General features: G+C 38.0%; 1 protein-coding gene and 1 long non-coding RNA gene across 8 annotated transcripts in view; one reads left to right on the plus strand and one right to left on the minus strand.

The window, feature by feature from the left end:
- Positions 1-71: 71 nt before the first annotated feature.
- LOC306664138 lies at positions 72-4,027 on the plus strand. The gene is made up of 2 exons (XR_013764657.1): positions 72-305; positions 3,034-4,027. It is a non-coding gene; the product is annotated as an uncharacterized lncRNA (long non-coding RNA).
- Positions 4,028-8,857: 4,830 nt separating this feature from the next.
- The window catches only part of ZNF131 (zinc finger protein 131), a 29,697-nt gene continuing 14,046 nt past the window's right edge, over positions 8,858-24,508 (minus strand). For 5 of the 7 annotated variants that reach the window (XM_079145580.1, XM_079145581.1, XM_079145582.1 and 2 more), the window contains 3 exons: positions 18,238-18,923; positions 12,252-12,382; positions 8,858-11,295 (listed from right to left, as the gene is read on the minus strand). In XM_079145580.1, coding sequence (XP_079001706.1) covers positions 10,609-11,295; positions 12,252-12,382; positions 18,238-18,923 — 1,504 coding nt within the window. In that variant the 3' untranslated portion in view covers positions 8,858-10,608. Of the gene's footprint in view, positions 11,296-12,251; positions 12,383-18,237; positions 18,924-24,508 lie in introns of those variants that run through there. The other 2 variants (XM_079145584.1, XM_079145585.1) reach the window with 2 other exon arrangements.

A 24,508-nucleotide genomic window follows, 5' to 3' on the forward strand; every position in this document is an offset into this window, starting at 1 on the left:
TAGGCCGGTTTCTATGGCAGCCAGGAGGGAGGGGCTGGAGAGAGAAGGGCGTGCGGCGCAGGGACACCCATTGCAGACTCTCCGGGAGGGGGTTCGGGGCTGCGGCAGAGAGGATTCCTCCCAGAGAGTGGATGGAAAGTGGCGACACAGCAGCCAGAGGGGTTGACACAGCTCGATATCAGTTTAAGTGCGCTGAGCCACTTCAGCCCTTGAGCGAGGCTTCTGGTGTCCTTGGGAGACCGCAACACAGTAATCCTCCCAACCGATCGGGAGTTTCTGGCAAAGCACTGTGACAGCTTCTCCGGGTGAGTCTGGCAAGGTTTAGGTTCTGCAGAAATACTAATGTCACCCCACCGCCTGACTTCCTGGCATACATGGGGCCTGGTCCTCCTGGTGCCACTTTAGAGGCTCCATAATCCCCTGCCTACTCCCAGCTATGCTCCTCCGACTAATGGTAGGTGCCAAATATTATTTTTCAGTTTACAAACAAGGAAACAGGTCTCCGCATTGAACGTAGAGCTGGGAATTCGATTTACATACTACTAAGCATAGAAGTTATTTATTGAAGTTTAAGCCCTCAATTTTACAGACTAGGAACTGAGTTTAAAGAGGTCAGTTAATGGGCCGGGGTTATGGCTCAGTGGTAGAGTGATGCCTAGCATGTGTGAGGCACTGGGTTTGATTCTTAGTACCACTTATAAATAAATTTTAAAAAGGTGTATCAACATCTAAAATAAATATTTAAAAAAAGAGGTCAGTTAATTTAGCAAGAGTCACACAGCTAGTTATGGCAGAGCCAGGATTAGACACCCTAAGTTATAGCTCTGTGAGCAATCTTTCCATCTCCTCATGCTCCCTATCCTGTATTTATGATTTCCAGGGCAATATTTACAAGAACAAATAAGTGGAGGTGAAAAATAACCTGTCCAAAATCCTTTTATGGTAGAAATGAAGGGATAGGCAAAGATGAAGATGATGACGATGATTGCTACTTGCTAGGCACTGTTTTACAAAGGTCAACTCTATGATTTAGGTTCTGTTATTACTGTTCCTGTTTTGACAGATGAGGAAACTGAGGCCTAAAGAGGTCATATGACTTGCTGAAGGTCACACAGCTGTAGAATGCTGGTGCCAGGACAGAAACCCAGGTCACAGAGTTGGTTCTCTTCCTTGCTACACATCTCTGCTACCTCTCTGATGATTAAAGGGATCAGGAATATGCAGGGCAAGAAATAAAACCTTGGACAGCTCCATGCACTGGCCATTGGCAGGAAAACCAAAAGAATTTTAAACAATCACTTCCTTGCTTTATGACAGTGGTCATGTCTTTGTGTAGGATAAGTATTTCTGTGAGAAATATTTGTTTTTAAAGAAAAAGACAAGAGTTTTTGTTTGTTTTTGGGTTTTTTTTTTTTTTTTGGTACTGGGGAGTGAACTCAGGGGCACCTGACTACTGAGCCACATCCCCACTCACCCCTATTTTGTATTTTTATTTAGAGACAGGCTTTCGCTGAGTTGCTTAGTATCTTGATTTTGCTGAGGCTGGTTTTGAACTCACAATCCTCCTGCCTCAGGCTCCTGAGCTGCTGGGATTACAGGTGTGCACCACGGCGCCCAGCTAAGACAAAAGTTTTTTCGAAAGAATAATCTTTAAAATAGTATGTGCCATCAACACATTTTCTTTCTAAAGCAGTGAAATACAATGCAAAATATTTGCATTTTTAAAAAGACATGGAATATCCCTTGAATCCTGCAACATGACAATGTGCAGGATAAAATTCTATAAGAAAATTTCCTAGAAACCAAGAACCTCAAAATCGCAACTTGATGTAGTCTCTGTGCACAGGCTTTCACATCATGCCTGCAAAAAGCAAGAAAAACTTAAAATTGCATTAGATATCATGTCTCCTGAAGTCAATTTGCCAGACCCCATTCTAGGACTCTGCCCCAACACTCCCGTTTCACTTTGAGCCATTATGCTAGGGGCTTGCTCCTTTCAGATCGGAGCCCAACCATCATGCCCTCCCTTCTCTTAAAGTCCTGGAACACCCTAGTGGTAGAAGATTGACTTTGCACTTAATTTCCTTCGCTTGAAAAAAACGTTTTCCTCCCAGAAGGGGTCATTCAACAATAGCTTGATTAAATGTAACAGGATAAAAATTCTCATGTTGAGTAGTATGAGGAAATATATTGTATATTAGTGAAGGCAAAAATTCTGAAATGGAATAATACAAATTTGTGATATGTATGACTGGAAGGAAATATGGCAAATAGAAATGTTTTTCATTACCTGGGGGAATCTCAGGTGTTTTAGGTGGTCTTCTTCCGGTATTATTTTTTTCATTTTCTTCAATGGGCATATGTCTCAGAAAGACATTTTAATGTCATAAAGATATTATTTTCCAAAAGAATGTATGAAATTGTAGAACCTATAAAGACTATGTAGATAGTCCCATGGATATTGAGAAACTTATGCACATTTAGTTTGCTATACCCGGCTCCCCTGTGTTGGCAGGGAGGAAATAAAACCCATGTTTAACCACTGGATGATTTTAATGGAGGAGGTACTGAGATGTATTGGCAGTGGCTAAAACTTTGGACTTTGGTATCATCGAGCTACACCTTGACTTGTAGCTCCACTGCACACTAGCTGTGTGACACTTTTGATTTTAAGGATCTTTCAGCTTCAATTCCCTCATCTGTAATCTGGGAGCTATTATGAAAAGTAATAAGACAAATTTTCTATCAAGTAGCAAATTAATTTTTGAAAATCTGGAACCAATAGTCTTGGGATGTTGGCAGAAGGATCCCCCACAAAAAATGGATTCAGGTCTGCTCCTTTCATCATGGTGTCTAAGTAATTGGGCCCAGAGATGGTCAGAAGTCCCTCTACTGAGTGTTTGTACACATAGTGCTATTCATGCTCTCATTTTCTGGTCGACCATTAAGGCACCCGGCATACTGCATCTGAATGTGAACTTGGGCCATTCATGAGGAGTCCCTACCTCAAGCATTCCTTTCTCTTTCCCTCAGGTTTGGATATTGGACAAATCTTAGAAGAGGATATCAATCAAATTTTTCTAAAACTGCACAACTGTTACAAAGTTGGATCTACAACTGAAAAGGGACCAACTTGTCCCAGGAAAATGTGTTGTATTTATCTTGTTTAGGATCTGTGTCCTACCCAAGTCTGAGAACTCATGTCTTTCAACAATTCAGAAATATTTCCAGATAATATCTTTGAACATGAAAGATATGTCTTAGTTTGGGTTGCTGTAGCAAATTACCACAGATTGGGTGATTTAACCAACAAACATCTACTTATAGTTCTGGAACTAGAAGTCTGAGATCAGGGTGTCAACACAGTCAGGGGCTGCCAAGGGCCCTCTTATGGGTTGCAGACTGCCAACTTCTCATCATATCCTCACGCAGCAGAAGGCAAAATGAGAGAGCCTACTGAAATCTTTTGTAAGGGCATTAATCCTGTTCATAAGATTAGTTCCACCCTCATGACCCAATTACCTCCCAAAGCCCCACCTCCTGGTACCATCTGATTGGGAGTTAGGATTTCAACATATGAATTTTCTGGAGGAGGGGGACACAAACATTTAGTCCACACAGACCCCTTCCCAAGTTTTGTTTTTCTTTCAGGAGCTCCCACTGGACATTATGCGTGTCAGAACTCATTCTGTCTCATCTTTTCTCATGTTCTGTAGATTTTTACCTTCTCTGCTACATTCTAGGTAAAGTCTTCAGATCTGTTTTCTATTTCACTAATTCTTCCAAGAGCTATATCTAATCAGCTGTTTAACCTGCATGTTACCTTTATAAACCTTAAGAATGCAACTATAATTAACAAACCCAGAGGTGGAAGTATGAATGTGCCAATTTCAGCATTTTCACAGCTGGGTGTTGATAATTTAATAATAGTTGATAGTTTAAAATGGAATCACTTATTGGCAACTAATATTTACTAAAATCCTTTTTCCTTAACTTTACAGGAACCTTTTAGGAAATAATATTTCCTGTGATGATGAAACATTTATCTGAAATTTAGAAGTTTATTATGCTTTTCTTTTTATTTCTGTTAAATTCAAGCAAAATTAAATAGAATTAAAACTAGCATGGTAATCTTGTTTGTAAAATCTCTCTCTCTCTCTGGTGTGTGTGTGTGTGTGTGTGTGTGTGTGTGTGTGTGTGTGTGTAGATAGACATCTTGGAATGGTATCCATCTAATGTTAACAATAGTTATTTTTGATTAATGGATTTTGAGTGCTTTTTTTAAACTTACTTATTCTAAACTAAGTAATTATTTTACTTTAGCAGGTATAATTTAACAACAACAAAAGGAAAAAGAAAAAATGGTTGCAAAGTTTAGTGACTTGAGTGAGGGGCCACTATGTTTCCCTCTGCCAGTCAGCTTAAATTCTATTGATATTCTGGGTAGTTTTTTTCTTTTTCTTTCCTTCTTTCTTTCTTTCTTTCTTTCTTTTTTTTTTTTTTTTTGTGGTACTGGAGAGTGAATCCAGGCATACTGTACATAAACCCCAAGTCCTTTTAATTTTTTATTTTGAGACACTGTCTCACTAAATTGCAGAGACTGGTCTTGAACTTGTGTTCCTCCTGCCTTATCCTCTGAGTCCCTGTGATTATAGGTGTGCACTACCATAACCAGTTTCTAAACTTTTCTTGAATGTGAAGTCACGTATGGCATGACTGTGGTGATACTTTCTTATGAATGGCATTCGGGTGGTATTTACAACTGAACAATGAAGAATACCTAAAGGCTCTAGGTTCATTGATACTTAACAAAATTACCTATTATGTAAAGTTTTTAAAAAATCAAATTACCTTCATTTGATTTGTGTTTAAAAAGCACTACTTCATTTGGACTAAGGTTCTAAACCTGTATTACTTCCTGTATTATTTCTTAGCAGTATCTAAAGTCATGTATGGCTTAAATAAGTATTGTTTCACACAACGTAGTTATTGTTCTAATACAGCTAATCTACCTGGCCTCTAAACCAGAGTGAATAATCAACTGTAAAGTGAAGTCAATTCATACCATAGTGCTTGCCTCTTAGAAGGTATTGGTTAGCATTTTGTGTCTAAAGTATACTTGAGTTACCCAGAGGAAGCAAAAGTATACCTGGTTAATTATTCTGATTTTCAGGGTTTTGATACCTTATTGTTCTCTAGTATTTCATATCTTTGTGACATTTTCATTTCAAACACATAAAAGCATTTAGCTACTGAGAATAAGTAGAATATTCTTGCTTGGTACTAAAATACCTAAAACTTGTCTCAGTCCAGTCATCACAAAAACTAACTTGAACAATAGATAACAAAGAAGATATTTCTATGATAGCACCTGGCTGCTTTATGAAAAGAAGAGGCCCCTAGAAAGGTCATTCCAGGGCTGGAACATAGCTCAGTTGGTGGAGTGATTGCTTAGTGTGCACAAGTCCCTCAGGTTTTTCTCCAACACACAAAAAGAAAAAAAGAAAAAAGGTTCCACTGGCCAATCCATTGAGCTTCCTTGCCTTGTTTTTTTTTTTTTTTTTTTTTTTTTTTGGTGGTACAGATCATTGAACCCGGGCCTTTATTCATGCTAGGCAAGCACTCTACAACTGAGCTATCTCCCCAGCCCGAATTCGTCCTTTAGGTTGGTTTTCTCAGGTATTTTGTTAGAGCAAAGAATATCTAACACCCTGTGCTTTGTGCAATCCAATGTTGTCAATTAAAAAGACCTCTCTTAGATAACTGTATTTTGGTATCAGGAGCATAGTCTGTGGGGTGAGGGGTGTAAGGAATCCAGCTCCCTCAGTTCAAACACTGGTTCCACTCTTACCAAGTTTCTCATCTCCCTCCTCAATTTCCTCCATTTATAAAATGAGTAAATAACACATTAACCTCATGAAGTAATTGAGATTACTAAAAATGTTCACTGTGTAGGTAATTCATGAATGATAGCTATTATGTTATAATGAAATTATCACCAACTGGGAGTTTGTGGGTCTCCAGGAGTGGAGGAGACCGCTACTTGGACCTTCCATGTTCTTGACTACATCACAGAAAAGAATTTAAGGACTGCCAGATATGAGAAATAGAGGGAGAGATTTATTGAAAAGGGAAAGTACATGCTCAGAATGAGAATGTGGGCAATCTCAGATCCTTGTGAACCTGGTCTGGGCTTTTAACATATACAGAGGGACAGTAGCTAGGGAACCAAAATAGAGGTGGAGTCAGGGACAGGTTATGTACTTTTGTGCTAGTTTTTCTTGTGCTTGCACATTGCTCTTGCATGTTATAATCATGCATCTCCACCTGCCCAGGGGTATTAAATCACTACCCAGGGGTGTGGTCTTGCTATTATAATGAGGCTAAGGTCATTCTCAGTTACCAAAATCTTTAATGGCACACTCCCTAAAAAAGTGGGTTGTCCAGATGCCTCATGGTCATCTTGTGGTTCTAATACTTTTTCATCAGTTGGCAAGCTAAAGATAAGGACACAGGGTACACTAGGTTGCTTTTAAGTTGTTCTGTATTCCACAACGCTGTATGGGTATTTCTTTTGAGAGTCCCTTCTCTCTGTATCCCTAAATTCCTGTCTCAAAGTTTGTCTTCCCCAGGCTACATTTTGGTAGAAATATCAAGGTATGGATTGCTTTAGTTAGGTAATTATGTCATATTGTTTTGGAAGGGCAAGGAGAAAAACAATCCATTTCTCATGTTGTCCTACTTACCATGTCAGTAAGTATTTTAATGAAAATTTACAAGACATAAATAGCATTTCAAAATATCTTAGTCTATACTTATGACACCATCTGCATTGTTTTAAAATAATGCACTTCTAAGCCTCTAACTTTAAAGGATCTCATTAATGATAATGAAAAGGTTTTCAGAGTTTTAATTCTGCTGTTCCTCATTTGTATCCTTTATGACAAATTTAAGAGCTACAACATAGCTCAGTAGATTACCCATGAAAAATATTTAGCCTATTTCCCTCTCCGGATGTAATTAACACAAAGGTTAGTGTTAATGATTTCGAAGCTGTATTTTCTCTAACAAAATCAGGCTAAATTTTCAGTCAGGTATATACTTATAATTTTGCATGTCAAACAGTATTTTCACATGAACATGTTAATGACTGGCCACTTATTGAAGACATGAATTAAAATCCATGTGGTAAGTGGGGATTTCATCTACCTTTAGGCCTCTTTAGTTCCAAGACCCTTGGCTTATTCAACATATAAAACAGTCTAGAAGTCCTTCATGGACCCCTCTAATCTTGAAATCCATGTTGAAAGTAGGGGGAGAACCAGGTGCAATGGAACATGCCTATAATCCCCAGCAGCTTGGGAGGCTGAGGCAGGAGGATTTGCAAGTTTAAAGCCAGCCTCAGTGACTTGGCGACTCATCAAGACCTGGTCTCAAAACACACACAAAAAAGGGCTAGGGATGTGGCTCAGTGGTTAAGCACCCCTGGGTTCAATCCCTGGTACAAAAAAAAAAAAAAAAAAAAAGTACTGGGAGAGGTATTCAGACTTTCATGAAAACGAGGTTCCTACATACAGTGGTATGAGAACCTTCCAAAACTGTTAAGAACCTTCCGTTTTTATACATGCGTAAGAGCCCCTAAAAGCCTTGGAATTTCTGATAGGAATGTATTTTGTTATTCCTAACAAGCCCCTTTTACTTTTCCAGCTTATGCTAATGAGCTAATGGAAGGAAACCCCAATGGAGCTTCAAGATAGGGGTGGGTCACCAGAGGAACCAACTACGACTAAAGGGCTATAACTACCAGCTCCACTCTGATACCACCAGGAAGAGCAGAGGGGCTGGGAAGGCGCTTAGTAACTAACCAACCACCAAAGATCTAATCAGCCTAGATTATGAAACTTGTTAAGAAAGTTCGCAAGCTAATACAATATTGTACTGGGAAGGTGGCAAACCAGGAGAAAACAAAAACTGACTTCCTACTCTGCATCCCCACCATACTTATGCATCTTGTCCATTTTATGTTGTTCCTGAATTTTATCTTTTCTAAGAAAATAGTAACTTAAATACGGTGCTTTCCTGAGTTCTGTGAGTTGTTCTAAGTAAGACATTATCAAACTTTGAGGGTTAGGGATCATGGGAACTCCAAATTTGTAATTGGATAAGCATGACTGTTGGTAGCTTGCTGGGTACCCAATTGGTGTCTTAGAACTGCTGTTCAAACTAGAAAGCAGGGGAGAATACTCCACTCTACTGTTCAACTACTAGTGTAGACTTAAAACCCCAGTAGAAATAAAATAGTAAAACACCATAGAAGCAAATACACATCATACATAAGTTTTTAAAAGCCGTTTCATGTTATAAAGTGCTCTGCAAACTACAAAGTGCTATTCAACCTAAGGCTTATGACCAGTGGTAGTTTCATCTTTTCCAATGAAATTCACTGGCATTCTGAGCATACTGATAGCCTTGTACCTTTTTGGAAAAGGAAGACTTAAACCTGCTCAAATCTGTTTGAAAGCATTGTCAAATATGAAAACTCAAATGATAATTTTAACACTTTGATGTGCCTTTGCCCCTGATTGCTACCTTATAGTCAGAAAGGATTATGTTTAAAAATAAACCTGTTTTATACCATGGCTCAAGGGAACAACATGATATATTTTTAGCCTTCAAAATTCACTAGATACTAGCTGTCAATTTACAAGCTTCAGACTATCTCCAAGGGCTTTTTAAAAAAACAATAAAAACAAAAAACTACAATTCAGGAACACAGGCAAAGACAAGCTAAAAAAATTCAATGTGAAAAAACAATTATCTTAAGTGCCAAACACCATACTTGGAAGTGTTCATATACTTTTTAAAAAATTTTTATTGGTACGGGGGATTGAACAGGGTCACTCAGTTTCTTAGGGCCTTGCTAAGTTGCTGAGGCTGGCTTTGAATTTGCAATTCTCTTGCCTTGCTCTTCAAGCCACTGGGATTACAGGCATGTAATCACTGCACACGGCTACTTTAGATTTTAAAAACACAAGCTTCTGATTCCTGATGCATCTAAATCTGTGACTTCTCCAACTGCATAAAGCCATTCTCTTTAATATATTTTATAAATGTGTTACTATTTAACATTAAGATTACCAAAAGGTGGTTATTTGATCTTAAAAACTTAAGACTCTATTTAAAAAACTCCACTTGTTGAGCCCACTGTGTAAAAACTATAAATATGAACTCTCTTCTTTTTCTTGAGCTGATTTTTGAAGTTTAGAGGTATGTGTTGAGAATTTTATCTGTTCATGAACAAGTTATGTTAATACAGATGCAGAAAGATGAGACGGTATCTCTGACCATATACCAATTTCCATACTAGTAATTAAAAAAATAAGAAAGAGTCATGAACACATAATTTTAAAGTTTACTTTAAAAATGTAAATATCTCCCAATATTTAACAGGTAAAGAAAATAGCATATTGGTTTATTTTATGTAGTTGTTATATTTTATTTTCTAAGTAATACTGATTAAAAATATTTACACACCTACTTTTAAGTCCACAGTTTAGCACTCTTATTTGTATGGCTTTAAAAGTTATAGCACAAGATCTTTACATTAAGGATTGGGGAAAAAGATTCCATTCAAAACAAAGCCTGATATATTATATACATGTTTTTCTCTGTACTTTATTTTAAATACATTAATTTTTAAATGATGCTTATCTTTTTTTCCATCTTGTGGTAAAATACTAGTGCAACTTTTCATCAAAATAAAGTTTACCACAGATGTAAATGAACTCTCCCAATTGAAAGTGGCCCTTCAGCTGCCATTAAATGAAATTTCTCAATCTAACTTAAATGAAAAATTGGTAGTTGTCATCATAAAACAAAAATATGAAGTCTTATAGCACTGTCTACATTGCTTCTTACAACACAAACTTTCAAAGAACCAGAAATGCTTTATAGAAAAGTTTAGTTGGTTTTGAAAAGGCACATGGGTGTTTTTTTTGTTGTTGTTGTTGCTTTTTTTTTTTTAAAACATTCTGGAAATTTTGCCACCACCACTCTTTCTGTTGCAGAGATGGCACCTGTGACTATTGGGGCAGACAAGAATGTTGTTCAAACTAGAGAAAGCCAGAGCCAAAAATTTTAACTGCACAGTAACAACGCACTTTTCTTCATGCAGCCTTGTGTTTCTTACATACTCAATTTTCTAACATGCATTAGAATACATAAAGTTGTATTCTAATGATTTTACGTTTGATTTTTACAATATGGAAAAAATTTGAGGGAGGACATGACCTGGGGAAGAGAAAACGGTGATAAAGAACCCTTACTACAATGAAAATAGATACATTCGTACCCAACTATATAATAAGAATATAATCCATTTAAGTTTCCAGAAATATACTTCTCAAAGCTCCCCTTCACTTATGAGAAAGATCCTCCTCTGTGGCATTAACTGGGGTGAGGGGCATCAGTTTGTTTCAACAGAAACAGTTCAGCACAACAGGAAATAGTTTTAACTTTGGTCCACTTGTCTGTTAGCTTAAGGACAGTCACACTGCCCATAATCAGTTCAAAAACCCAACATGTAAATTTAAAAATATATTCGTTATTTCAATCTAAAACTGGCATAGCTGTTCTGTCATCATTCTCAGCCTTTTCAGCTTGGGAATCCACAGTTGGTTTAGTTTTTAAATCCTCAGCACCTTTGTGATCTTCCCTGGCAGCCTCAGCAGCATTTGCTTGGTTAGGTTCTCTCTCCTCTTGGCTCATGATTTCAGGGGTCATGTGATCCAAGTCTGCTTCTAGAAGCTCAGTTTGCACTTCCACTGGCATCTGATTTACCCGTTCAACATGCAGCTCCTCTACATGTACTTCAGTACCTTCTTCAGTCTGAATTCGACCCACTTCTAGATAACTGACTTGGACCTGCTCTGGAAGTTCACTCAAGTGTGAATCATGCACTTGGCTGTCCTGAAGCAGATCTGGATGAACTTGTTCCACAGTCACTTGTGCTGAATCCACCTGGACCTGAAGTAATGGTAACACATGCACCTTCCCAACTTGTTCTATAATAGTCATTGATGTCACTGGTTCAGTTTGCACACGTGTTTCTACTGAAAGGACTTCTTCAGTTACTAGACGCTCTGAAATATTATGAGTATCACTGAGGTGCCTCCTTAGTTCATTTCCTTGCATAAACCACAAGTCACATAAAGTACAATGGTTGGGTTTATCTCCAGTGTGTATTACCAAGTGATCTTTGAACTGGTCCCAGCTGTTAAACACACTGTTACACACCTGAAATAACCAAAAAAATACAATGTTAACTAAAAAAAAAAAAAAATGGATTATTCTCTGTAAAAGAACATATTGATAGTAAACTGAAGATTCCTCTGAAAATATTATGAATATGGTCTCTACAATAAAATTGTCCAAACGATTTTATAATTATTTGGTTGTCAGCAATTTCAAATATTCCAGGAAATATCTCAATATGCCCTTCATTAAGTACCACATAAATTCTTGGAATATAAAGTAACCATATTGCAATTTCCAGTGTATTTTTAACACTGAGGACCACAATTTTATTTTTTAAAAAACCCACTATTTTATCATGGAAGAAGATCCAGTTGTAGCTGTTCTGTCTCCCCTGTCTCTCCCAAATTCTGATTATTCTACAGTTAAGAATAACTTTAGTTTCACATGACCTATTATTTAGGACATAAATTTTGATATCACTGTCATTTAGGATTGAGTAGTAAACTATTCCCCCTTATAAAATCAACAGTGATGCTCTTCACTCTCATTCCTTTCCAAACTGTCAACTCTGTACATTTGCTTGAGATTGTCAAATGCTTCTAAACTTTCGATAGAATTATGTCCTGACAGATCCACCGTAAATGTTCTAAGTTGGAAACGCTGGTAAGTTAAAAATGCTTTCAATACACTTAATCTACTGACTATCATATCTGAGCAACAAAATACACGGTAGAGTATCAGATGTTTCCTTCTTGATCCACTGTAAGGCTCTCTGCTTCTGCCCAGCATCATGAGAAAGCATCCTACTGCCTATTACTACCTCAGGAAAAGATCAAAATTCAAAGTATGGCTTTCACTGAATTGCTTTCACACTATTACAAAGTCAAAAAATCCCAAGTTGAAATGTGGTAAGTCAGGTACTATGACTATTACCTTTCAATTTTGAAGAATGCAAACAAATGCATTTGTTAAGGACAGAATACACCCGCACATACCTGGCATTCATACAGCTTCTTCCTTCCCTTTTTTGCCCCCACTCCAGTTTGGCATGCAGTGAGATGACATTTTAGGGTACTATTTCTAGCAAATCTTTCATGACAATTTGGACATTCAAAAGGTTTTTCACCTATAGTAAGAGAAAAGATATACCGACAATAAGTGAAACAGCAAATTTTAAGAGTCTATTTTTTTCTTTTTGGTTACTTTTAATAGTACATTCTTAAAAGAGGAAATCACGATTTATAATTCAGATGTTTTCACCACATTCAAGATTACTCTAGAAGAGGCAAGGTGACTTAATTATTATTCATTTTATCTGTACTCTGATGAAGAAATAAAATTTGGGTATAAATTTTGTTCCATGTTTTTGCACTTCTTAAATTATTTTCCTTAGATAAAAATCATGATCAATCTGTATTTTAGGGAAATGCGTCACTATTCTTCCATAAGCATTTTTGCATACTTACCATGTACCAGATCATGTGCTAAGCAATGAAGATAAAAAGAAATAGGATGACCTTTTAAAAAACTTCCTGTCAAAGGCCAGGGTATGAAAGAGAAATATGTGATAATAAACACAATGCACTGGAATTTCCATACAGAAAACTGAACCACAGGAAATGTACTGCAGCAGCACAAAGGAGGAGGGTAATTCTACCTGGAATAGAATGAAACAAGGAAAGGAATGAAAGAGAGTGCTACAGGGAGAGGCACAGAAGTATAAAACGGCACGGTGCATAAAGAGGGAGGAACCATTTCCCATAATAGTTGGAATGTCAGAAAAGAATTCAGGACTCAGGAATCCAAGCAGGATTGCAGTGAGTGGTGGGAACAATTATGAATTCAGTTTTGAGTCTGTTCAGTTCGAGTTACTCAGTTGAGGGAATAACAGCCAGTAGATAGTTGTATAAACAGTTCTGGAGCCAAATAAGAAGGTGTACTGACATATAGATTAGTGGTAATTTTCAATGGTAATAAATACTTCCAGTGTGGATAAACTTTCTCAGAGTATGCTGTGTGATAACAAGATCAAGGAGAGGACTTAGTGAAATACCAAGTGAAAAAGAGCAGGTAGACGAGCTAGCAAAGAAAACAGAAATGGAACTGCCAAGAAGCAGAAGGAAGGAAAACTGAGGGAAATTATAGCAGACAGTGGTAAAGTGGGATCAGAAGCCATATTTGTCTGGGATGAGGAAAGTTAGAGGTATGTCGATGAAAACAATCAGTGTAAAGATTCTTTCAAGAAGGCCAAGAAATAAAAAGGAAAGGTGACTTGGAAAACAGATCACTATGAGAGTCCTTCAAGTCAGGAAAAACCATCATTTGCTGTGAGGAGTACTACAGTGATGACCCGAAATAGTAATTAAGACAGAAAACACCAAACTGTCTAAGTGAAGAGCTCAGATATGAATTGTCTCTATCAGGGCTCAGCAACCAGAGAGCAGGAGCAAACAACAAATGATTTCCAAGATGAAGGGCTTTTTAAAGCAGGTGAGTTCTAAGCAAGAAAATGTGTTCAGAGAGAGAGAAAAAAAGGATGTATACAATAAAACCAGAAATGAAGCAATACAAAGGTAGAAAGGAATATGGAAGGGCTGGAAGGCTTCATGAAGTAGAAGAAAAGAACAGTCAGGAAAAGAGTGAAGAAATTGAGACAGGATAATGCTTAGAGAACAAGACTAATATTCTGGAGGCGAAGCACCAGTAATGAGGTCTCAGATGAGACCTTCATACTTAAATAGAAGGATGCAGTCAAGTAACTATATTTCCTGGAAAAATTATAGCTTTTGTATGATTTCCATGTGATGAAAAATTCATTTCAGGGAGAATACCTATTTACCCGGAATTAATGTTGATACACAAACCCTTTTTGATTCCAAAAATGTTGGGAGATACTGCTAAAAGAAATGTTGAATTTTTTGGTTTTATTATTGTATAATTTTTCATTATCAATGAAACTTAAGCATAAACTGGCATAACATTTTTTAAGGGCAATTTAATAATATTTGTCAAGATTTTAAATGCACATACTCTTTGACCTAGCAGTTCTCCTCTTAAAAATTAAGAACACATGTACAAGATAAATGTACAAGGATGCTTACTGCAGCATAGTTCGTAATAGCAAAGGCCTAGCAAAAGCCTAAGTGTTTACTAAAGCAAGTGTGTATATCTATGGCTATTTGAAAATGCAAAGAATACACCTGGAAGGATAAATAAGGAAATGATAGCAGAGATGCTTTTGTTTGTTTTGTAGTGCTAGGGATTGAACCTAAAACCTGGCACATGCCTAAGAACACCCTCTACATCCAAGCTATACCACCAGCCAGTAGTTGCTTCTGAAGAGACCTTTTTAAATAAGAGAGACTCACTTTTCACTGTATCCCACTTGAACTGTTTGTTTTAAAATTTAGTTTAATAAGACCAGTAAAATCTAGAAATAGCAACAGGTTATTTCTACTTTAGACGTGTGGGTAGCTGTAGATTTCAAAGTGCTTTCACCATTTTCTTATTTGTCACAACCCTGGAAAGTAGACAGTAGTTTGGATCTGCTTATGTTCCCCCAAAGGCTCATGTGTTGAAGGCTTGGTCCCCAGTTGGTGGTGCTACTGCGAGGTTGTGGAAACTTTAGGAGGTGGGCCTAGCTGAGCAAAGTAGGTCATTGTAGGTGTGCCTTTGAAGGATATATTTTGTCCCCCAGTCTCCATTTCTTCCTTCTCTCCTGTTCTCTCTTCTTCCAGGCCGCCATGAGGTGCAGCTTTGCTCTACCATGCCTCACCAAAGCCTCAGAAATAAGAAAGTCACATGACCATGAACTGAAACTCCTGAAATTGTGGGCTAAAATAAACTCTTCCTCCTTTAAGTTGATTTATGTGAGGTATGTATTTTGTCACACCAATGGAAAATTGACTGTGCAAAGGTATTGTCCTTATTTATGCAAAGAAAGAATCCCAAAGTAAACTGATCCAGTCAAGTCCATCATGGTGGCAAATGTCGGAACTGGAACTGATTTGGTTTCTGGATCCACATTCTGATTCTACACTTCCTCTCTTGGAAACTAGGGAGCCACTATTTGAAAACATGGCTAAAGGCCAACTGTAGTCTGTCTTTCACACTGGTTATCCCTCAGGCATAGCAGTCACTTGGTCTGGTTCTTCCTTTACCCCTAAACTGCTTACCTATTTTTCTGTAAATTAATAATCCCCAACCATTTGGTCACCTCGATGAGAAAGCTAGGAAGCATCTCTCTTATATCACCACTCTGCTTCCCCGCCACCTCATTGGTCACCAAAGCCTGTGGATTTTGCCTACTTATTACTAAAATCTCCAACCCTTTTCCATCGTGGCTGCCTTTAGCAACTTTCCATTCTCGTTTACTTGAACAGATTCTTTATTAGAGTCAGTAGGTTTCATGCTGCTCCAATCCATCTTGCCTGATATCTAAAACAAATCTGATCAGATTGCTTCCCGACTTAAAACTCTCTTAAAATGACCCAGAATATTTCAAGATAAAATCCAAACTCATTTACACTACTTATGAAATTAACTATGATCTCAAGCTTTTCTTCTTTCTCACCTTTAAACTTGTAGACCTCCCGTATGATGCATAGGTTCCTGCTGTCTGGTCAGCCCTTTATATCTCTTTGGTCACAACTCCTTCCATTCCTCTACCAGGACTCAACCCTTCAGCACATGCACTACCAGTGCTCCTAATGACTTGGCTTGCTTCCACTTATTTCGAGGTCTCTCTATGCTTCATGTCCTTTGTCTGAAATGCCCGTTTCCAGGTTTTTTCTCTTGGGTCACCACAGGGTAACCCCTCTGGGAAGCCATCTTAGTCTCTTCTATCATGAACAAGCAACCCAGCACCTGGTCTGTCAAACTGACTGTGCTTGCATATTTCCCCCAACATAACTGAGTTCCTTGGACTCTACATCCATGGTCTAGCAGGATGGCATTATTATCATTACTATAATAAGTAAATTCAGAGCATGGGAATAACCAAAACTTTGCAAATCAAGTCACAGATTATGGTACATTCTTTAAGAATATATAAGAAACAAAACCACTAAACCAATAAAAATATGCAAAATATGAAAATGAGTTGGGGTGTATTGTGTGTTGGGACGGGATTGCCTCCAATTTTTGTACTTAGTTGGTTACAAGAAAAAATTTGTTGAAAGTGATCCATTCTTTATTAACTTAAACACAATTTAAAACTGCTTACTTATGCGCTTCTCAAATTCACTAAACCATCAGTCACTTTCCTACAACTACCAAGTCACCAATTACTAGGAAAGTATCTGAAGTTAAATGACAAAGTTCAGTTTGCTTTATGTGCTAAACTGACCCTACAGTGGACATGTGGTTCTATAAATTCTAATAACTAGTAAGATTAATTAAGCTACTTTATCTCACATCATTTTGAAAGCAAAGAAACATAACCTATATTCTGTTCAATCCAAAATAAAAAAGCACATTTTAAGAATAATTTCTAAAATAGTTTGTCTTGCCCTGTTATCAAATTTCATAGTCCTAGAAAGTAATATAAAAGCAACTGGGCCTCTGTTGGTATGATGGAACCCCTATCAAAGTTAACTGGTTACATACTAAAGACTGTTTACTGTTCTGGTGATATGTTAATCCTTCTGCAAAATTAACCCAGTTATCACAAAAATGTTCAAGAGACCCAAAGAACAGATAGATATTTGTGAAGGACCTAAATAAATAAAAAAATAAATAAATAAATAAAATTATAGTCAGATTGTAAAACATACAAGTCTGAAATCAGATTTGATTCCCATAAAAATTTACTGCATATTAATTACCCAAACTGTCTCTTAAATGCTGAGATGTGAAAGGGAGATGGTATATTGCCTATCTACTGGGCCAAAACATAACTAAATACTGAGCCTTAAGGACAATACTTTCCCTTATCACTCTCTACTCCTGTACTTATTTAGTTCCCAAAAATTGACAATGAGAATTTAGATGGTAAGGATATCACATTATCTGTATCTATCTGGTTTCTCAATTTCAACTAATATTAGCAAGTGATTCTGCATAGTGAGGGATCTATAAAAATATTTCACCACAAGTTTTCTCCAAACTCTAGCATCAAAAAGAAAGATTTTGAATAGTATAGTGTACCTACGATGTATTCACCATATCGACAATCTGAAAAACAGCCCTGATCACTACCTGTAATGAGGACTTGGGAACAAGTGTTCAGAAGCCTGATACTGGGCACTCACTTGTTACAGTGAGCTTAAGGACTATCTGAGTTTCGAGCTATTGGTGGCAGGTCCTATGTGTAGTCCAGGAGACCTTGCAGGGAAATGCTTGGGGAGTGGAAACAAGGACAGTGAATCAGCCAGGAGAACAAGGAAATATAGAACTGTGAGAGCCACAGAGCCTTAAGCAGACCTCCATGGAACCTGTGCTGTAGGCACAGGATGGCTCCTAGGAGAAGAAATAGTATGACAATATCACCCTTCTTGGTTCCCTGGCTGTCCACCAGTCCTGACACGTTTGTTGCTGAGAGATGTGAAGGGAGATGGTATATTGCCTATCTACTGGGCCAAAACATAACTAAATGTATGCAAAAAAGTATAAACGTGTCAGAGACGGCTTGTAAATGTGCTTATCTATGTAACATATCAACATGAAAAATGTAAAAACAAGAACAGTAAAATCCTGCTATAATTAGGATTTAATAATTTAAGATCCTAAGCAAATCACAATGTGTTACATATTTCTTAGAAAAATATAAAAATTGGTAAGGCCTAAGAGGGACAAACACTTTCAAAGTTGATAATGATTTGCACTTAAATATTTCAACAAAATAATACTATAAATGCAATGTGTGTTGAGCCTGCACGTTAGAAAAGACAAGAGTTAGTTTTTGTGGCACTATTTTAGACATTTAGATTTCACATTAATGTGAAATAAATACACTTTTAACATAAAGTATTTGCTAATTACCTGTATGTTTTCGAAGATGCTCTTTAAAATGTCCAAAGTGGTCAAACTGTTTCTCACAGTACTGACATATATGAATTTTTTTCCCAGTTCTTTGCTTCTTACTGACTCCACCTTCTTCAAGGTGGTAACAATTTAGGTGCTGTTTCCATGCGCTCTCTCGAAGGTACCTTTTATTGCATATTTCACACTTGAAACTCTCAGTGGAGTGTGATTTCATGTGTTCCTTAAAATGGTAAAACAATTTAAATGAACGGTTACATTTCTCACAATGGAACAAGTCCTTCACATGTGACAGCTGAAGTTCCACAATTTCAATACCTTCTACCTGTTTGCTTATGGGGTCAGATGCACAGCCATCTTCTTCTTTAATCTGCCCTTTTCTATCACCTTGACGGTACTTGCTGGTAATATCTGCCAACAATGCTAGAGCAGAATCATCAGAGGAACCTGTGCTCTGTATGTACTTTATGGACTGCTTGGCAGAAGCCACTTCCTCTAATGTTTCCATGCCTTCATCTTCCACTTCAATTGTGCCTTCAGCGATCTCTACCTCAATTTCAACAGGCTCTGATTCTGCAGATGGCAATGACTCAGTGATAACATTTGAAGTTTCTGCAATCTTTCTTTTTTTGGCCTCATTTTTTCCTGTGGTATTTTCCTCTAATGGAGCTGAGTTTTCTTTGTTTCTGAAATACATAATGTATGAATAAAAAAATACAGAAGATTAAAATCTCAGCAGGCTTTTTTGAAGAAACTGATAAAAACCTTCACATGGGAAGGCAGAAAACAAAACTGGAAGTTTCAAGAGTTCCTATAAAGCTACAGCAATGAAGATAATGACACTGGTGAAAGCACAACTATGAAGATTAATGAAATGGAATAAAGTCCAGAAATAGAGCCCCTCTTACAGAATAAACTTTTTTTTTTCCTATGATCAATTTCTTTTTTTTTTTCAGAATAAACTTTTTAAAGAAGGTTTCAAAGTAATTTAATGAAGAAAAGATAATCTTTAAATGGTGGTTCAAATGTTAAGTACTAAACTACTGAACTATAAAATTTTGGGGGGTGGGGGGTAGGCAGGAGAAAATCAATTACAGGGCCACTGAAAATCCTTAAACTTTTATGTTAAAACTAAGCAAAATTTAAGAGATGATATGACAATGGGGCAGCAAATGTACAGAATTAAGGAGTGCTCTATCAAGCCAAAAGGCATGGACCCTAAAATTCCAACTGGAAAGCAACAAGGGAGGGGGCTGCTGAAATAAGGAGTTCTTACAGCTAAAACAGACCATGTCAGAAGTGATAACCTTGAGGTTTTAGGAAGGGGCTGAAAACATTGGAGGTTTGTTTGGCTGAACCACATGCACCTTCTGTGTTGCTTGAAACCAAAAGGAACTGTGCCTTACTTATTGACACAAAGTCACTTTCTCCCTCCATGACTTCTCTCTCTCCTTTCCCCTCTACCTTCAACTGCTTTTAAGGAGAAAGAAAATTAAGGGTAGAGTGAAAGTCTCCCTATTCTCAAAGGGAGCTACTGTCAATATATACTCATCCAAGTATGCTGGGAGAAAATCAGTAACGTGAAGAACGCAAACTTTCAACCTACCTGGTTCCCGAGGGAGAAAAGGCACCTATATTCAACTGATGGGGTATGGGCATGATTCAGAGCAGGATAGGAAGCTCTCCTGACCTGGGGGTAGGGTTGATTCTACAAACTGCTATTTCCGTGCTTCAGCATCTGAACGCACAGTAGGTAGTGCATTTACACTTCCCTATCCCATAAGCATCAGAGGGAATCACCATAACTGAAAAGAGCTTTAAGTAGAGAAGAGAAAGAACGACAGTGAAAACAAACCTTCCTGATGTTTACTGACAGTGGTAGGGTCAGAATTTAGTGGAGCATCTCTATCCTGATGTCTAAAGTTTGTTTTTGTTATACTGATGATGTCCTGTTGATTGGCAAGTCAGAAGTTGTCAGTCTCAACAGTCAAGGGTTGCTGATAAGCCCCAACAAAATTTAGGGGGCTACTTACATAATAAAGTCTTTTGGATGTATTTAGGTAGATTCACAATGCTCAATTTCTTCAACAGTCAAGGAAAAACCGTTTCTTCACCTCCCCTCTTCCCACCAAAAATGATGTCCACTATCCTATTAAGCTTTTTGGGTACTGGAGACAGTATGTGCTTAGGCATTCTGCTTCCTTCTTCTTTATAAATTATTTTTAAATATATTTTTAGTTGTTGATGGACCTTTATTTTTATTCATATGCGATGCTGAGACTCAAACCCAGTGCTTCACATATGCTAGGCAAGCACTCTACCACTGAGCCACAACCCCAGCCCTGCTTTCTTCTTTTTATCAGCTAATTTGCAGATCAACATCCTTTTAGTAGGGTTCCAACCAAAAGATTGCACTGGAAGTTGTCCATCAAACTACAGCACATTTCTTACCTTTGGGGTTCCACAATTCTGAAGCTACAAGTCTAGAGATCAATCTTTTTATAATTAAGTGTTTCTGGTAATGGGAAGAACCATTCACACAAAAGTTATTCTTTGGGTTTTAGACTTGGCCCGGGACATAGCTACAAGGTACATTCCCTTTGAAAGGGTACAATGAGGGCTAGGGATGTAGCTCAGTTGGTAGAGTGCTTGCTTTGAAAGCACAAGGCCCTGGGTTCAATACCCAGCACTGGGGGAAAAAAAAAAAAAAAAAACCTATACCTATATGCCAAGAGCTTGCTATTGGACTCTTACTGAAACTGATGCCTTGATGTTATCTAGCCTGATATTCCCTTTGTGGGGAATGAGTCAACTCAGACTTCATGATTAATAAGGTGAGAAGTACCCAACAAGTGTCATTTGTCAAATGTAAGCGTATATTTAAGAAAGCAGGGCTGGGGAGATAGCATAGTTGGTAAAGTGCTCGCCTCGTAAGCACTAAGGCCCTGAGTTTAATCCCCAGCACTGCAAAAAAAAAAAAAAAAAAAAAAAAAAGAAAGAAAAAAAAAGAAAAAAAAAAAGCAGTCAGTTTGTACTTTGGCTTTATAAGAAAAAGTGGTAGCTCACCTTCTCTGTTGCCCAAAGTAAAGCCAACAGGTTAATGGGGTCTTTGATTCACTGATGATTTAGCTAAGCTGAAACCTGATGGTGTTCACTGGGCTGCTGAAGGTGTTCAACCTCAAAACCATGAAAACTAAAAGGAGGCAGGCACAGTGGCTCTGCCTAGGTAGAAATTCAGACTGTCCTCATAGCTCTGGTCAATATTCCCCATTCTTAATCTGGGTCACTTATTTTGATGCCTATATAAAGGACTATTCTCTAATGAGACCAAGTGGAATCAAACTGCTAATCACACCTGCACCCACACTGTCACCATAAATGCCTAGATCTGATTTGTTCTAGATGTGCTAACACATCTACCATCATGCACTGAGCACAAATAAAAGACCCTGTTCCTGATTTAGAACGCTGTCACTGTATGATACACTTGTGACACCTACCAAGAGTTGCCCTCTCTCTCTCACATCGCAGAAGCCACATCACATGGTTTTGTCTCTGGTACTTGCAGACTGACTACACCAGACCTTTGGCTCCATCTCTGGGCTCTCAGTGGTGCACAGTTAACCACTGTTAAGTTTTCCACTTACACTGTTGCTACTGTGGTCTGATCAGCTAGTTCAGGCCATACATTGTAGCCTCTGAAATTAATCAATGTCATCTGTTCAACTTTTTGGATCACCATCAGTCCCAGAGTCCTGCAGTTTTTAACCACAAACACTACTCAATAATAGGCTAATAACTGGCTAACAGTAAAGGTATTGATGGACTTCTCTCTCTACCATCAGCGAATACTGATATTATGGAGCATTTATAATGGCCTTCTCAAAACATTGATTCAAAAAGATTTCTGACTGTTTCCCTCACCACCTCCTTGACCAAAAAATCTGGGTAAGGCAGTTTGGTAATCAAATTTAGTTGTCCACAGAAAGGGATCATCTCTTTTCAGCTGCTTCCTGGGTAATGATGAAGACAAAAAGGGGTAGGAAGCTTATATAAAGCTAACTAGAAAATTTAGGATTCAGCCCTGAACATTCTTGGACAACACCCCCCCCCCCCCCCCGCCCCAAGAGCAACCCTTTCAGGTGAATTAAACGATTCAAACTTAATTCCAGTTCAGCCACCTGGATTCTCTTACTGAACTGACTTCATCTTTTATCATAAGAATATTGACCACTTGGCTGAAAACACTACTAGCCAAGTACACTTATAATGGCCCACATGAGCCAAAGAAACAAAACAGGTCTCTAAGTTTTATAAAAATGGCCTAGAGCACGCCAGATGGAAGGTCTGGGTAAGAGGAGGGGATTGCTAGAAAGAAGTGAAGTTATAGCTACCAGAATGCGACACAATGATTTCTGTGGAGGCAGAGGGAGAGCAATTACCTGGGCACCCTGGGAGAGAACATCTTAGGTATGGGTAAAGAAAGAACATTAATGATCTATCAGAACCACCCTTAGACCCCTACCAATGAAAGAAAATGCTCTGACACAGCTCTTCCCAACTACTGCAAGCATCTTTAAAATGATGCTGAGTCTGCCACCCCTCATCAGAGGGTTCTGATTATGATTTGATCAATTCCCTTAACTTTACCAGAAGTCCTTTAAAACCACCTAGGGATAGCCAAACTTCTGCTCCTTCCAGGCCAAACAGCAAGTTTTTGCTTCACTATCATTCTCATAGCTGACAAGAGTCCATGAAGTAAACAACTACCACTCAGCTGGTGTGCAAGCGCTTGTAATAAGTAGGAAAGTCTGAACTGACTGCCCTCAGTTTCTCCAAGAACTGTAAGATTCAATCATTCTAAGTGAAGTGAGAAAAGGGGGAGACTACACTGGAGGTAATGTCAGTCTATACCCCTGAATGATGAAGGGCATAATTATAAACAATACTTCCTCCTTTCCATGACTCCTAAGTAGCCCAGGGACTGTACTTCTTGTATAGAAGCTAGATACTACTTTCCTTCCCTTTCCAAAACATGGTGACTTACATATCAGAAGTGGATACAAGGGACCAGAAAATGTTTAAGGAAAACCAAGTAGCCCTCAGATGACTGGAAATCTTTCCAAGATTAGGATGCTGCTGGTTAGAAGCTCCCAAGGGAAAGCTTACAGGAGGAATAACTGACTTATTTATGCATGTCCTGTGGGCAGGGTTCCTTTCCATAGGAGTTGTCTATTAAAACGGTGGCAAAAATCTGTCTGAGTCTGATGTGATCAATGACAACACTTGGACTCTGGAAGGCACTCATGTCAGTTTCAAATCACTGGCAAGGGTTATTATGGATGATGGACTTGACCTAGACTTTCTCCTTGTGTGACAATGCAGTGGATAGCGGCTAAAGCATCTTGTTACACTAAGCCTGGGGCTAAGTTGTAAAGTCAATACAGAAACTAAAGGAGAAGGTCACCTTTCTAAGGATTTGCTCCATTATCTGATTGTAGAGCAGACCCTGGATGGATGGATACCATTAAGATCAGTACTGCAGAGTGGTCACATCCTACCTATTGAAATTTTATTAATAGTAGCCTTAAATCCAGTATGAGAAATACTGAATAAATCAGGCCCCAGTTTCTACTGGTAGATTTAATCAAGAGTGACCAATGAAGTGGTATTGTCATGGAAAATTTCATCAGATGTCAAAATCATATGGAAATGAAAATACGATTAGGAGAAACTGTCCATGGATCCCTCCTGTTTGCATGTCTTATAAACAAAGGCACTGAGAGCCTTTTATTTTGGATGAACAATTCAAGATTGCTTACACAGCTACAGGCTTTAAAAGATAAAGCCTGTCTTCTTCCAGAGTTTAGGTAGTTTTATTTATCATCCAGTATAATAAAGATAATGTGCTCTCTAGGACAAGGGTCAGGCAGGTTTGCTTGCAGCTAATTATAAGGGATTTGGGTTTCTTAAAGTTCAGGAACCAAACTGCAACTATATAATGCAAACCACTGAGCACAGCACACACCTAGGCCCTGTGTAATCCCTATGGGACTTGGGGCAGGAGCAGAAAAGGAAAACATAGAAACATGGAACCCACACTGTTTCTAATGCTATAAAAAGTAATCAAGTCCTTTTTCTTTGAATCAAGCTTCATGTAATGTGCTGAAACTTCTGGTCAATCTATTAGTTTGCAAATAGGATAAAATTTTAAGACCCCTCAGAGTTCTTGAAGATGATTTTAAAAGTGGGCAAAAGATCTGAACAGAAC

This window comes from Sciurus vulgaris, assembly GCF_902686455.1.
Source record: "Sciurus vulgaris genome assembly, chromosome: 6".
Lineage (NCBI taxonomy): Eukaryota > Metazoa > Chordata > Mammalia > Rodentia > Sciuridae > Sciurus > Sciurus vulgaris.